This window comes from Podarcis cretensis (genome assembly GCF_951804945.1).
Source record: "Podarcis cretensis genome assembly, chromosome: 17".
Lineage (NCBI taxonomy): Eukaryota > Metazoa > Chordata > Lepidosauria > Squamata > Lacertidae > Podarcis > Podarcis cretensis.
In genome coordinates, this window is record NC_137187.1 from 38,984,783 (window position 1) to 38,999,723 (window position 14,941).

At 45.5% G+C, this 14,941-nt stretch overlaps 1 protein-coding gene across 10 annotated transcripts in view; it reads left to right on the plus strand.

Annotated features, from left to right (window-relative positions):
• LOC307206025 (uncharacterized protein) overlaps nt 1-14,521 on the plus strand; it is a 46,585-nt gene extending 32,064 nt beyond the window's left edge. For 7 of the 10 annotated variants that reach the window (XR_013834206.1, XR_013834209.1, XR_013834211.1 and 4 more), the window contains 2 exons: nt 13,196-13,324; nt 14,139-14,521. Coding sequence is in view for 1 of the 10 variants with exons in the window: in XM_079958841.1 (XP_079814967.1) it covers nt 7,505-7,528; nt 7,895-8,050; nt 9,569-9,688; nt 10,099-10,154; nt 10,248-10,305; nt 10,736-10,741 (420 nt within the window). In the remaining 9 variants the exon portion in view is untranslated. Of the gene's footprint in view, nt 1-7,386; nt 7,529-7,894; nt 8,051-9,568; nt 9,689-10,098; nt 10,155-10,247; nt 10,306-10,735; nt 10,815-11,797; nt 11,881-13,195; nt 13,325-14,138 lie in introns of those variants that run through there. The other 3 variants (XM_079958841.1, XR_013834219.1, XR_013834220.1) reach the window with 3 other exon arrangements.
• Nucleotides 14,522-14,941: the final 420 nt, after the last annotated feature.

Below are 14,941 nucleotides of genomic sequence, written 5' to 3' on the forward strand. Positions count from 1 at the left end.
ACTTAAGAGGCCGGGGGCCAGCGCTGTCCGGAGACACTTCCGGGTCACGTGGCCAGCGTGACATCGCTGCTCTGGCCAGAGCCAGAGCCAGAGCCAGAGCCGCACACGGAAACGCCGTTTACATTCCCGCTAGTAAGCGGTCCCTATTTATCTACTTGCACCCAGGGGTGCTTTCGAACTGCTATTTCATCATTGCTACGGGACAGTACCTGGGTAGCAGATAGCAGTCTTTTCCCACCCTTTCCCCATCTCCTAACACCCGTTAACACAAGACACTAAAACTATTTACAGTTCCTGACCCCTCTGGTCAAGTTCTTCACGATTCTTTTGTCCCCTGGAGTCCAAATCCATTTCAGGGTTGCCCATCTTTGTGATCTGTCTGGCGTTGGGTTAGGTGTTTACCCTGCGGTGAGGCCATTTGCCTACTGACTCTATGCTTCCTGGTAAATGGCTCTCCTGAGTCACCCTTTAGGCCTACCTTTCCCTGTACAGAACAGGACTCATGGAAAGAACAGCTGTTTTCTAGTGGATTCCTAAAGTGTCTTGTACAGTTTTTGTTATACAGTGACTTATACATGAACTTTCACACTGTAACACTCTAACTGCCTGGGAGGATACCTGCATTCATAGAGGCTAGTTACAGGTAGGTAGCCGTGTTCTTAGAGACCAACAAAGTTTGTTATTGCTAAGAGCTTTCGTGTGCATGCACACTTCAGATACTTCAGGCTGTCACTGAAGTGGATACATTACATTTGCCTGTGGCGCTGTGGGTTAAACCACAGAGCCTAGGATTTGCCGATCAGAAGGTCGGTGGTTCGAATCCCCATGACGGGGTGAGCCCCCGTTGCTCAGTCCCTGCTCCTGCCAACCTAGCAGTTCAAAAACACAACAAAGTGCAAGTAGATAAATAGGTACCACACTGGCGGAAAGGTAAACGGCGTTTCCGTGTGCTGCTCTGGTTCACCAGAAGCGGCTTAGTCATGCTGGCCACATGACCCAGAAGCTGTACGCCAGCTCCCTTGGCCAGTAAAGCGAAATGAGTGCCGCAACCCCAGAGTCGGCCACAACTGGACCTAATGGTCAGGGGTCCTTTTACCTTTACCAGTGTTCCATACTCTAGTTGGTGCTGTTTGCTAACATTCATTGGTTGGAGCTTGACAAGTCATTTAAATAGACAATTCAAAGCACCAGGTCTATTCATTCACTAGATGTGATAGTGCAGTTTTCTTGTTATTCTTTGGCTGCCTTTATTTAAAGGGCCAGTAATGCTTTTTATTGTGTACACTCTAGCTAATGGTTTCAGGTAAATACACATGAAATAGCCGATACCAGAGAATTGTTTGCTTGCACGCATGGCAACTGTACTGACCGTGCGCCCTCGGCCGCTCTACAGCTGGGGGGAGGCAGTGGGCCACCTTGTCGCACACACCCTGAGGTGGCCCCCGGGGTAGGGGTCACACTTAGTACGCCCCTGCAGCAGCCAATCAAATGTACTGTGACCAATCTGAAGTCATGCTGGGCACAATTCACCACTGATCCTGTCCTGTCCACTTTCTGAAAACATGTGGTGGACTCCAGGAAAGTTGTCAGCAGGCCCATGGGCACCACATTGGAGACCCCTGATTTCCATGTTTGCACTGACAAACATAGTGTTTTCAAATATTCATATAAAATAAACCATAATCCTTTCTGCAAGAAGTCATGTTCGCAGCAATCTCCCCTTCCTGAAAATAAGGTCACACGCAAGTGCCAGACTGCTCCTCATTGACTTACTGTGCTGGTCCCGTGGGTTACCCAAGAGGCGAGGTCCAAGTCTGGTCCGTGGTCAAAGGTGCAACGGGGAGGCAGTCCGTAGTAGCAGAAGCTGGGTGCAGGGCAGGGAGTCGGGTGAAGTCAGGAACAGGCTTGCAAGCAGGGAGCCAGGGCGGGTCAGGAGCTCAGGTAGGAACTAGCAGCCAACAATGTTGCTCCCGCAACTTGGGACTGGGGCTGGCCGGTGTTTGTCTGCCCCGAGGCATAGGGCGGCCCCGATCCTCTGGTGACTCGCCTCTCCTGGCCTGGAGGCGAGCACTCCTCCTGCAGGAACTTAGTTCCCTCTGCCTCTCTGCCCTGAGCCTCTGCAGCTCAGGAGAGGCTGGAGGGTTACCGGACCCAGAGGCAACCCAGAAAACTGTGGAGCCATATATATATATATATTCAAATTTAGGAGGATAGGGAAGTACAGAAAGGGGGGGGGGAATAGATAATATTGATAAAGAGATATAGATAGATAGGTAGATTAGAAATTTAAAAGACCCATAAAGATTATCAAATCCTACAAAGTACTGAGCGCAAATATAACATTGAATCACAATGGCAGAAAATAAGTCAGCAAGCTGACATTTGCCAAGAGTTAGACAAAGGTTAGTGTACTAAATATTATTTACAATTCTTGGTAGTTTGCTATTAGAGAAATACCAGATATTTCTTCAACACCTCAGGACATATTTTCCACCGGATTTTGATGAACACCAGTTCGCTTATAGGAGAAATAGGTCAACAGATGATGCCATAGCCACAGCTTTTCACCTTGCACCAAGTCAACTGGAGAGACCAGGGAATTATGTCAGAATGCTGTTTATTGATTATAGCTTGGCTTTTAATACCATTCTTCTGGACATTCTTATTAAAAAGCTGGTGGACCTGGACATTTCCCCTACCATCTGTGGTTGGATTAAAGACTTTCTGAGGGGTCGCACACAAATAGTGAGGATTGGGCATGTTACATCTACCTCTCGGAAGCTGAGCACTGGCACCCCACAGGGATGCGTGCTGAGTCCCTACCTGTACTCATTGTATACATATGACTGTATTTCATCTCATCCATCCACTGCAATTACTAAGTTTGCAGATGATACCACCATAATGGGTCTAATTACAGGTGGAGATGAATCAGCGTATAGGGAGGAGGTTCAAAAAGTCTCCACATGGTGCCTAGAGCAGTGTTTCCCAACCTTGTGCCTCCAGCTGTTTTTGAACTACAACTCCCATCATCCCTGACTAGCAAGACCAGTGGCAAGGGATGATGGGAATTGTAGTCCAAAAACAGCTGGAGGCACAAGGTTGGGAAACACTGGCCTAGAGAATAACTTGCACCTAAATATCAGCAAGACAAAGGAGATGGTGTTGGACTTTTGGAGGAAGAGAGGGGAACTAGCCCCGTTGTATATCAGGGTGGGTTGTGTGGAGAGAGTTTCTTCCTTTAAATTCCTTAGTGAAGACCTCACTTGGAAAATCAATACAACCCAGGTGGTTAGGAAGGCCCAAAAGAGACTCCATTTCCTCAGGGTCCTGCAAAAGAACAAGGTCAAACAAAAACTGATGATCTCCTTCTACCTGGCCACAATACAAAGTGTCCTTTCATACTTTATTACAGTGTGGTACGCTGGTTTGATATACATCTATATTCTCTGCAGCCAAAGATGGAGAAGCTCTATACAGTCAGCAAAAACAAGACCTGGAGCTGACTGTGGCTCAGATCATCAGCTTCTTATAGCAAAATTCAGGCTTAAAGTGAAGAAAGTAGGAAAAAACACTGGGCCGGTAAGATGCAATCTAAATCAAATCCCTTATGAAAACACAGTGGAAGTGAGGAACAGGTTTAAGGATTTAGATTTGGTGGACAGAGTGCCTGAAGAATTATGGATGGAGGCTCGTAACATTATACAGGAGGCAGCAACTAAAACCATCCCAATGAAAAGGAAATGCAAGAAAGCAAAGTGGCTGTCAAATGAGGCCTTACAAATAGCAGGGGAGAGAAGGCAAGCAAAATGCGAGGGAGATAGTGAAAGATACAGGAAATTGAATGCAGCTTTACAAAAAATAGCAAGGAGAGACAAGAAGGACTTCTTAAATGAGCAATGCAAAGAAATAGAGGAAAACAACAGAATGGGAAAAACCAGAGATGTGTTCAAGAAAATTGGAGATATGAAAGGAAGTGATGATATTCCAGCTGAACTATTTAAAATTTTAAAAGATGATGCTGTTAAGGGAGAGAAGGCAAGCAAAATGCGAGGGAGATAGTGAAAGATGTGGCTCACATTTTTTTGTTCTTGCGGGGGGGGGATCTGAACCCCAATATTCCATCTTTGACTGTGGTCACTTTTCTGATAGCCACTGCCAAAATGGAAATAGCCGTCAGATGGGTAATGGGGGGAGGCCCTCACTTTACGATCTTGGTTTTACCCAGGTATGGGAAATGGCACAATCTGGGAGTTTGAATCAACACAGCAATGAGATGATAAATGGGCAGAGTAAGAAGGATAAATTACTAAGTACATGGTAATTGTTCATTGATCATATCAACAAATTGGCACTGTCGTTACGGCCACCTGCCCCGGGTGTAGCCATGATTTCTTTTTTTTGGGGGGGGGGAATTAGGGTTGCCATATTTTGAAGAGCAAAAAAGAGGACGCCATGAAGATTCTCATTTTAAATACTCTTACTAAATGTAGGCTACAGTGAGGCATCTAATCATAAGCCTGCATTTTTATCAAAGCTTATATTTTTGATCAGGGCCTGCATTTTAAAATGAGCTTAAAGATTTTCAAATGTTCATGCCAGGCAGAAGACCAGCTGCCTAAGAACCTTGGCAAGATGTTTATTCTCCTGGACAAGGGGCCCCCCTGATTTATAGCAGAAAACAATTCTCAAAGTCGTAAAAAGGGAATTACAGGCTGACAGCCAAGGTTACACTGACCCTACATATTACAGAAGATAAAAAAAGAGATAAACATAATTAAGAGTTGATAAATAGTAAAATAAAACCATGTGCCTCCCATTAAACTTGAGCCATATTTTCCTAAGGTTGAAAGGTCAAGAGCAGTGAAAAAGGCAACTGGCTTGGCTGGAGAAGATAGGTTTCTTTCTATCTTATTTTGAGGCTGGAAACTGTTCCTTCCTTTTTTACTTTGAAAAGGTTTATTCTTCTAAAAAGCTATCTATGTTATGTATTAAATATATTGGCTTAAATGTAATTATGCAAAGGAATTAGAAGCTAAGAAATGTTAAATCCTTATGCTAGATTCTTATTTCATATAGTTGGAAGAGATCACAGGGGCCATCAGCCATCAGCCCAGCCCCCCCTGCCAAGCAGGAAACATCATTAGAGCACACATATGGTTGTCAGGCCTTTGTTTAAAGACCTCCAAGAGAAGGAGATCTTTCAATGATGATGTGAACTCAAGATCCTTGACATCTGTTTAAGATAAAAATTTAAGATTAACCATTTGTTTTGGAGGGCAATAGGGCAAGGAGGGCAAGAGGTGAGCTGGTAATTAAGGTTCCTTGTTGAGACACATGTAAGATATATTACTACTTATTTGTCATTTATAGATAGAAGAATATATAGCTTTTTGTTTCCCATAAAAGGACAAGAGGAAATGGGTGTATCTTTTGTGATTGGTTCTAGCAAACAGCCAATAGGAATTTCAACCAGGCTGATTGGACAGAGGCAGCCACAGGAGGAGCAAGGGGGCTGGATTAAGGAAATATAAGTGCTGGCCAGAATGGCAGGAGGGCAGGCCAGAGCTTGGTAACCATATACCACTGTGCCTCTCATTTGTCTGACAAATAAATTATTATTTTAATTTCTCTATTGCTGCGTTGAATATTTCATTCCAGCTAAGCGTTAACCACAAGCAGGGTGCTACAACAGCAGCTGTGATATATTGCTGAGTGGGGCAGGAGAAGAGAAGAGAAGGGGAAAGCAAGTTTTCAATCACCAGTCTTGTCTAGGACTCATCCAGAAAGTATAGCCAGAGACATTTGGGCAAATTTTAAAAATGTTACCCCTGAAAAAGAGGATGTGTCCTGGAAAAAGAGGACACACAGCAACCGGGGGGGAGGGGCAGAACTGAGTTACCTGCGACACAATTGGTCAATTAAGTATATTTTTATTTTCTTGATTGGGGGGGGCAGTTCTCCCCCAACCCCCCCGGCCACACCACCTGCAACCAGGGATGGAGGAAAGGGGGTGCGGTATGTGCGGGGCTGCCCCGGGTGTCCTCACTGAGGCGGGTGACAAAATGCCAGGCGGCACTAACCATGGGACCTGCAGTGGGCCCAAGGTTCTGTGCTGCCCAAACAGTTCGCCCGCTGCCTCCCCCCCAGCTGAAGGGCGACTGAGTGGGAGGAGGCAGGCAGACTCTAGAGGCCCCGCAGTGGACCCTGCCCCCATGGATGCCTCACCCCGCCCTCTCACTGCCCCATAAGCAGCTTGCTCCCCAGGCGCCTGAGCGGCTTCCTCCGCCGCTGACTGTCCCTGGCAATAATACTGGTTTTAGCCCTCTCACTGGTCAAAGCTGAAGTTGGGATTTACAACTTTAAAACGAGATGCAACAAATTTTCCCTTGTGATCTCCATAGTTGGCAATTTTAAATGTTGCTTGTAGATAGATAGATAGATAGATAGATAGATAGAGGTAGATAGCTTTAAGTTTCTTAGCATTTTCTTAAAGCATTTTCTTAAAGTGATAGGCTATCCATTTTGGGGGCCCTGGGGCCCCTCCCACAAGGAGAACCTCCAAAAAAGCACACTGTGGAGGAGAGTTTCCTGGCTGTCACTCAAAGAAGAATTCAAACTCAGGCTGCAGTGTCTACCAAAATCTTTAATGTTTAGATCAGTGCAATACTTGGGGAAATGTCATTAAAAGGTACTTCAGGTACCCAGTTGATGGCCATTGCCATTTAATTGTGTGTGGCATGTCATGTGACTATGTAGGGCAGGGCTTACTGCCCCCCGCCCCCCCATATTTTATTCAAGATGGCCCCCCAGCAACCCTGTTATTAGAGAGTGGGACCGGCACTACTTTCTCACCCATGCGCAGTGATCCCCCCATGTTGAAAACAGATCCATTTGTATCCACTGTATTAATGCGCCGAGGGACTATTTTATGTGTCCTTATGACTGACAGGTGGTGGAAGGAGCGAGCCAGAGTCTAGTGAGTGAGACTGTCCCTGGCTATAATACTGGTTTTAGCCCTCTCACTGGTCAGAGCTGAAGTTGGGATTTACAACTTTAAAAAGAGATACAACAAATGTTCACTTGTGATCTCCATTGATGGCAGTTTTAAATGTTGCTTGTAGATGATAGATAGACAGACAGACATACAGACAGAAGATAAATAGATTCAGTAACTCCCTAAAAAGTGTTAGGAGACGCAATACATTTTAAATTTAAAGGAAACTGAAAGAAAATAAGAAGACCAACAAATAATTAATCATAGTAAAACAGGGAGAGTAAATTGTGGACAGATGCTGGACTTTGAGAAAGCCCCCAAAAGAAAGCTTAGCCAAGAAAAAATTAAACTGAAAAATCATAAAAAACACCAAGATGAAGATTTTAAAGAGAATCAAGAAAAGCAGATACACCTGATGACTAGAAAAGCCAAGGGAAAACTAAGACAAAGAAAAGAATGTGAGGGGCAAAATCAAGTTTATTTCCCTTTCGAGCAACAAGTCTTTGGATGTACAAAGGAGCAGAGGAAAGGGTAGGTGGATCGGAAGTCTGCTTCAAGCAGAGTGAAGAATAATTGCAGAAAATAGAAGGCATTTCTTTTAAAAGGAGAAGCCATTTCATAAAAAGAAGGCTGGCGTTTCTGTTGCTGAAGTTCTTATTATCATTATTTATTGAATTTCTATGCCGCCCTATGCCCGAAGGTCTAAGGGCGGCTCACATAAAATATCAAATGTACAGAATCGAAACCAAAAGAACGAGCCAAGAAGGGGTTCCCAGAGCAGAGACAGCAGGAGTCAGGCTCCCCCTGTCCAGAGAGGGGCGGGCGCAACTGGGCCACCAGCCAAAGCTGATGGAAGGCACTGGGGGTCACTGAGCCCCTTCCCTTGTCTCTTGCCAGAGGTGCAGGGCGACCAAGGCCCTTTCCGTGCCAAAAGCAGGACCAAACCCTGATGGAAATGGAGCCAGAAAAGCAGCTTCTTCCAAGGGCCCCTGGATCTGGTCTGCGACCTCTCGCTCCAGAACCTCGCTCCAGAAGTTGGAAAAACCAAGGCAGGTAAGATTTTAACACAGGTAAGACTTAGAAGTGAGAAGGGTGGGGGGATCCAGGGGGATCCAGGGGGAAAGAAAGCTGTGCATGTGCTAAAGAGCAAAGCAGAGGTGCAGAAGACAACATAGTTCCATTTAATGTCATTTTAGCTCAGGTTGCCTTGTTGACAAAAATGCTTTGCAGCCATTTTGTGATAGCTTCTTGTGGACTAGTGGGCAGAACTTAATTTTATGTATATTGTGGCTTCCAAGGAGTAGAATAACAAACCCTCTTCAGCAGCTGCTTAAAAGTGGTGGCATTTGGCATATGAAGCCAAACGAATTGTACTTACTGGGCAACTGCAGAAGAGGGTCACTAAAATATTGTTGCCTTTTTGTTCCTTCAGATGTGTATAAATCCAAAAGGTTCCAAACATGCCAGCATTTTGCATCCTTGCCAGTAATTCTGTTCCTAAGGTAGAATACCCATTTAGAATACCCATTTTAAAAGCTGATGCATCAAACTGCTTCTTTTGTCTCTAACAGTTGCCTTGCTGATTTCAGTGTGAAAAAGCAAATAAGGCATTTTGAGGGTCAATCTACTGATGGCATTGGGAGAGGCGGCCTGGTAGAGGCACTGGGGTGAGTAGAGGTTTTCACCATTTTGCCAGCCATTTCTAAGCAAAAGTCCAGCAAACGTTTAAGCACAAACATATTCACAATTAGGAAGGATGAGCCGTGACCATTTTTTCCTGTACATAAAGGGCAGAAAATGTTGTCTGCTAATGGTAAGGCTGAAATGACTGAGAAAATATTTGAAATCTTATGAATCCCTGCTCTCTGGCCATTTTTACTCATACATAAGGGGGTGGCTGATTGTTCCACTAATGACCGGAGAGGGCCACACAAAATCATAATAACCCACATTTGTGAAATGTTTTGGAATAGAGGTTTGTACCCTTCAATCCTGTAGATAAAGGAGGCATGTAGCTCCCAATTTTCTTTGCCTGGGGTACATGTATCATTGTTTAATGCATGGAACACGATCCATAAATGCTGAGACTTTATTAGAAATTTAATTTGACCCAAATTGTATTGCTGACTTCTTGGTGAAAACTTGCATGATAGGGTTGATAGTTGCTGGGTTTCCATCAAATACTAAAATACTTAAATACCTTCAACTGCAATCGTAGCTTCTATTAAAAAAGACTTTTGAATTCTCAGAGGTGGCGATAGGCACTCATAACTAACAAGTGATCTCTAAATGCTCCATCGTAATTATGGCAGCAATACAGTTGTGTGTCTTCTGGCTGAAGGTCAACTAGGTGAGTATCTTGTGCTTGACTGAGGGGAAAATCTCTGTTGTGTTCTGCCTGCAACTCTTTGTACAAAGATTCTTTCAGGTCGCAGTGAGGGGGACCATTCAATCACCCTGAGCCTGTTGGAGAAAAGGTAGGCTCTAAATGGAATCATCCATCAAATATGCAAAGTAAATATTCCAAAGAGCTTGTATTGAGCAATGTTGGTTATTCAATCCCTTTTTCAGAAGAGCTGCGAACTCGAAAGCCGAATGCCGTCGCTCTACGTGCTTCTACCTGGAGGGACTTCTCATGTTGGGACACCACTGCAGGGGAGGCCCTTTCCTGTGCCATCACCACACAATAAGGTACATCTTTGGGTGGGACAGCCAGCCTTGTTTTGTTCCAGCTCTTGTTTTTTTACAGACCTCACAGAGCTACCTGTGCCTGAAGCAGATCTGCTCCATTGACAAGTAAGAGGCAGTGTCAGAGCTCTTGATACATCAAGTGAACATCCGCAGCGTAGCACTGAGAGACACCTGCATCTTGACTGCGGTGCTTTAGGTAACCTGCTGTTTTTGCTCCTGTGTCTGGAGGGGAGGGCTGCTGAAGACCCTAGTCTCTTCCAGGTGCATCTCAGTGACCCAAGAAATAGAATTTTGCAAGCCTTCAGGAAACTTAACGGCAAGTGAACTTCACACTACACAATTCAGTGATTTTTTTCAGTACAATCCTTTTGTGCTGGCTTCTCCATTTCCCCTGCTTGATCTCTTCACAGTTCTGTCCCAGAGCCCACCACACTCAGGTGAAGCCAGCTCTTCCTGCAGAAGTCAGGTCAGTAAGACCAGCTGGGTTCCAAAACCATTTCTCTGGAATAGGCAGGAAAGGGCCGGGGACAAACTAATGAGTCCAGATTGCTTTTCACAAACCAGCAGAAAGAACTTCTAGGCCCATGAATTCACACTTCGGAGGGACAAACAAAAAGGTGAGCATAAAGGCAGAGTTTGAAGACTGGAACCAGTCTCTCTGTTCTGCCCTGAAAATGAATGGCAGTCAACATGGCACTCTGTGACTTAAACACATCTAGGTGAATATCCCTTGTTAATGGTAAGGGATAAAACCTTGATTGTGTTCTGTCTGCAACTTCATAATTCTTAAGGGTTTTCTTTTTTCCTGAGAGAACATTCTATATTCAGAGTGTTCTCTCAGGTTTTGCTTTTCACCTTGTTGCATTGGCCAAAAAAAAGCAAAAGACGCTGGTGGTTGGCGCTCCTGGTTTCCAGGACGGGGTTCAAGCCCCTGCGGTGTCCCTGCTTACTTCCAATGCAACCTCTCTCTCTCTCTCTCTCTCTCTCTCTCTCTCTCTCTCTCTCTCTCTCTCTCTCTTCTCTCTTCATCTATCTCTCCCCCTTAAGAACTAAATGAAGCAAAGGGCTCCTCTGATGCATCACTGGTGTGTGTCTAAGACAAGGTGGATTACATGGATGCTTCCCAACTTCATACACACACACACACACACACACACACACACACACACACACTAATATATACATATACACACACACACACACACACTAATATATACATATACACACACACACACATATACACATGACTGTCTATTAATTTTGCATTGTTTGTTTAGAAATCCGCTCCACTTCCCAGTGGGGAGGAGTTGCAGTGGACCGCGTGGTCACCACCTCCCCACCAGGGGCGGGGGACTTTGTCCCTCATTGCCTGGGGGGAGGATCCCGGCCACCTCAGAGTACGGCCAGCCAATCCGCTGGCGGGGTGTGTGTGGCCACGGCCATTTAAACCGAGGCACTAGCCAGAGGTCTTCCTCTTTGGCTCGCTTCCTCAATCACCCGCCCTCCCTCCTTATTTTGCAGGTTAGGCAATGGTCTTGCTATGGACTTCGGTTGGTCGCCTTGGTTGTCCGAGGGGCCTGGTAGGAATTTTTCCACTTGGCAAATTGGCACTGGCCATTTGGTTTTCGCGTAGCAATCGTCACAACTTTGTTAGGTTTGAGGTTAGGCATTGATTGACCTTGTGGAGGGGGAGGGGAGGTGTGGCCATCACCTGCCCCTCCATGCTTAAGGGTATTCCGTTAAAGGAATCTGGGGGTGTTGATCTTGTCCGAAGCCCAGTTGGGGGCTAGGGCCTTGACAGGACCCCGATGGGAACACCAGGGGGAGCTTGAGTTGGTCTGCATCGACAGGGCTCACCCTTCCGGTGGTTTACCCTTACCAGACTTCCTGCACTGCGGGCAGGAGTCAGATATACTGTAGTTGGGTCCAATCAATGCCTAAGCCAATACCGCTCACATTCTGTAATTTAATAAAGTTGTGGCCAAATTTGCCCAGTAACATAAACCTAATATCCGTGTCTCTGTGTGAGTTATTTCCCAACGAGGGGGTGGCTGCGGGGTCTCAACACGCAAAGTAACCTAAATATACAAACAGACGGATCCTATTTAGATTATTCAGAATGTGGAAAAGGCCGGGATGAAAGAGGAAATGGCATTATGTTCAGTCATTAGCAGAAGCAGAAGAGCAAATATAAGATGCTCAGGTGTCCTATTTTACAGAAGACAGTTGTCAATTTTCAGGGCTATCAGAGGCTTAAGATGTGGACAGGTGACAGTTCTCTGTATGAATGGCCGGGCATTCCCAGGTCTGGCTAAAAGATATAGAAGGAAGAGCAGGGGCACCGATGTTGCCCATCAACAGATAGCACCTTGGCAGCAGACTAAGCACAACCACCTAGACCACAGTCTTCCCCACTGCAGTGAGATGTATAATATTCCCATGTAGAATTATAGGGTGACCCAACACATCAGTCATACTCAAGGTAATATCATATATCCAACTAAGTCATACTTGGAATCAATGAAATCACTGGGTCTAGTGACTATGACATAGTAGGAGATAAACTACTAATATTTTTAAATGTGCATCTAAGCAACAACATGTCCAATTTCTGCAATTGGGGTTATCTAGGGATGCAATATTGTATGTTCAGTCAGGCCCTTTTGTTTTCTCCTGATCATGAGGAATGCAGTTTGACCCTAAGTAAGTTTACTTTGAAGGAAGTCGGAGTGCTTCCAAACACTTACTCCCTAGTAAGTTCACGTTGGGATAGGGCTATAGCTTCGTTTCAGAGTGCATGCTTTGCATGCAGGAGGTGGGGTCCCAGGCATTTCCAGACAGGGCTGCTAAGAAAGATCCTTCCAGAGCCACTGCAAGTCAGGGATACCCAGGCATTAGAAGAACCAACCACCCAGATCTTCAGGAGGGCCAGAATTGCATTTTGCAATGTTTTCCACATTAGTTTGTGGACATTTCTTTCTTCCTTCAGGGCGGTATGTTGCTGAAGGGAACAGCACACCTTCCCCTGCAGTGAGAATTCCTACAAACACACACACACACACACACACACACACACACAGAGAGAGAGAGAGAGAGAGAGAGAGAGAGAGAGAGAGAGAGTATATTGGGGAATGGGAGCACCAATGACTCACAATTCCTCTTCCAATATTTATTTTAGTGTTTGTAGTTCCCCTTTGAGAAAATTCCAATATTACTGTATTAGAATGAAGCGCATGGGACACTAAATGTGACACTCATTTGGTACCAATGTTCTGGGCCTGGTTACAAGCCACAGAAGTGCTCTGGCCTAGCCATGTCAGAGCTCCACAGTCAAAAACCAGGGACTAGAAGCATGCAGAAATCCCAGAAATATTAAACATAGAATACAAAAGTGACCTTGAATAAGAGAGAGTGTCTCTTGTTGGAAAGGTGGGCAGTGTGTGCCTGTGTTTGTGTGTGTGATTTTCTTGTACGTTTTATGCTCCTTATCGCTACCCCCAACATCAGTGAGCTGAGGATCCCTTTCCCATCATCATCATTGGCCCAGATTGCGCTGGGCTCCCTGGCCCCTGACCCTGAGCCCCGCAAAGAAGGGATCAGCAAGGAACTGGATGTGACGGAGGACATCTTGCATGTGTGAGTATTGGCCAGGCGCCCCCTTCTACAAGAGGCATTATGTTCAGTCATTAGCAGAAGCAGAAGAGCAGGGCAGATGGTGGGCGCTGAGTCCCCTGTGCAGCCTGCTGGAAGGTCTCCTGCACAAGCTGCAGGAGGATGAGAGACAAGGTGGCGCCGTAATGGATGGCATGTTGGACTTCAACCAGGGTTTAAACAACAACAACAGTTTTATTATTTATTATTAGTTATTTATCTCCTTGACATCTGATGGGAGGATGTTCCACAGGGCGGGTGCCACCACCAAGGAGGCCCTCTGCCTGGATCTCTGTAACCTCATTTCTCACAGGAGGGAACTGCCAAAAGGTCCTTGGAGCTGAACCCTTTTGAATGAGTCTGTTTCTTGGCCTGTCCTACCCTGCAGGGCTGTTTTGAGCAAAACTTGGAGGGAGAGTGGGGTGCAATTACAGGAAGTGGTGTGCTGAGCAAGACCTGTGTTTGGATCCTTGTGCTTCTGCACACAGGACAACTTCCTGGGGACGGAGGAATCTGCCTACCATCCATTTAGCACCATCTGCACTTTTTCAGGTGGACAGACAGGCGTAGCTCCCAGACCTGCAAGGGATTGACCATCTGCATGCAAAGTGGCTGCTCTCCCACTGAGCTGGGGCCCTTCTTCACCCCGACCTTCTGTTGTCTCCCCTTGCTGACTTAGCTGCCAAAATCATTCATCTCTCACATAACTCCCATAACATGATCCTCCTCCCTGCCTGCTCCCGGATGCAAGTGTTGACGTTTTATGTTTCAGTCTACACGATATATTATTTTTTTGCAGTCGATGGAGAGCAGACGAAGCCCATATTCTGCGTGTGTCCATCAGCTCCTTCCTGGAGCATCTCTCCTTGGTGGTGGAAACTATGGACCTCTTTGGGCCTCCTGTGGCTTGATAGATGGTTGCAACAGGAAGCTTCCCAATAATCTTGGCTGGACTCTGGACTTGCCCATGGGCTACTGATGTCAGAGGAGGCGCTGAACATGCCATCCTTAGAGCCAAGATGTTGCTTTGTGTTCTGGAGCCAGCGGGGAACTCTTTGGTGTCAGATACTCTAGGACATTGATAGATTTTGGGTACTGAGAAGCAGGCAAGCCTGGGACTGCCTTGATATAAGACAAAGTACATAGAATCTGGTGCTCTAATAAATTATCCAGTGTACTTTACTTTATAGTCTGCATGTGTTAACTGATTAAATATATTTGAGCCAGCTCACCATATTGATTAATCAATTATACAAACACAAGCAAAATCTTAACCATAGTGTTTTGGGGTGGGGTTTTTCTTTTTGAGGCTCCTGAACTGAGATGATATCATAAGAGAGAAAATTCTAACAAAAAGACAGATGCTGATGTTCATTGTTTAGAAAAGGGAAAGCCATCTGTTTTCTAGAAATAGAAACAGGAAAACCATCAATTCTTTTTCGTCAAATTTGTCAAGAAGGCAGTGCTCTGAGGCTTGTGAGTTTATAAATTGTGACTTTGGAGTTAAATGAAGCTGACAGATCTATGCTTCTCCTCTTCCGTTCTGTTCTCTCCTACATCAGCCATGGAAAACCACAGGCACTCCAGGTGTTGCTGGACTCC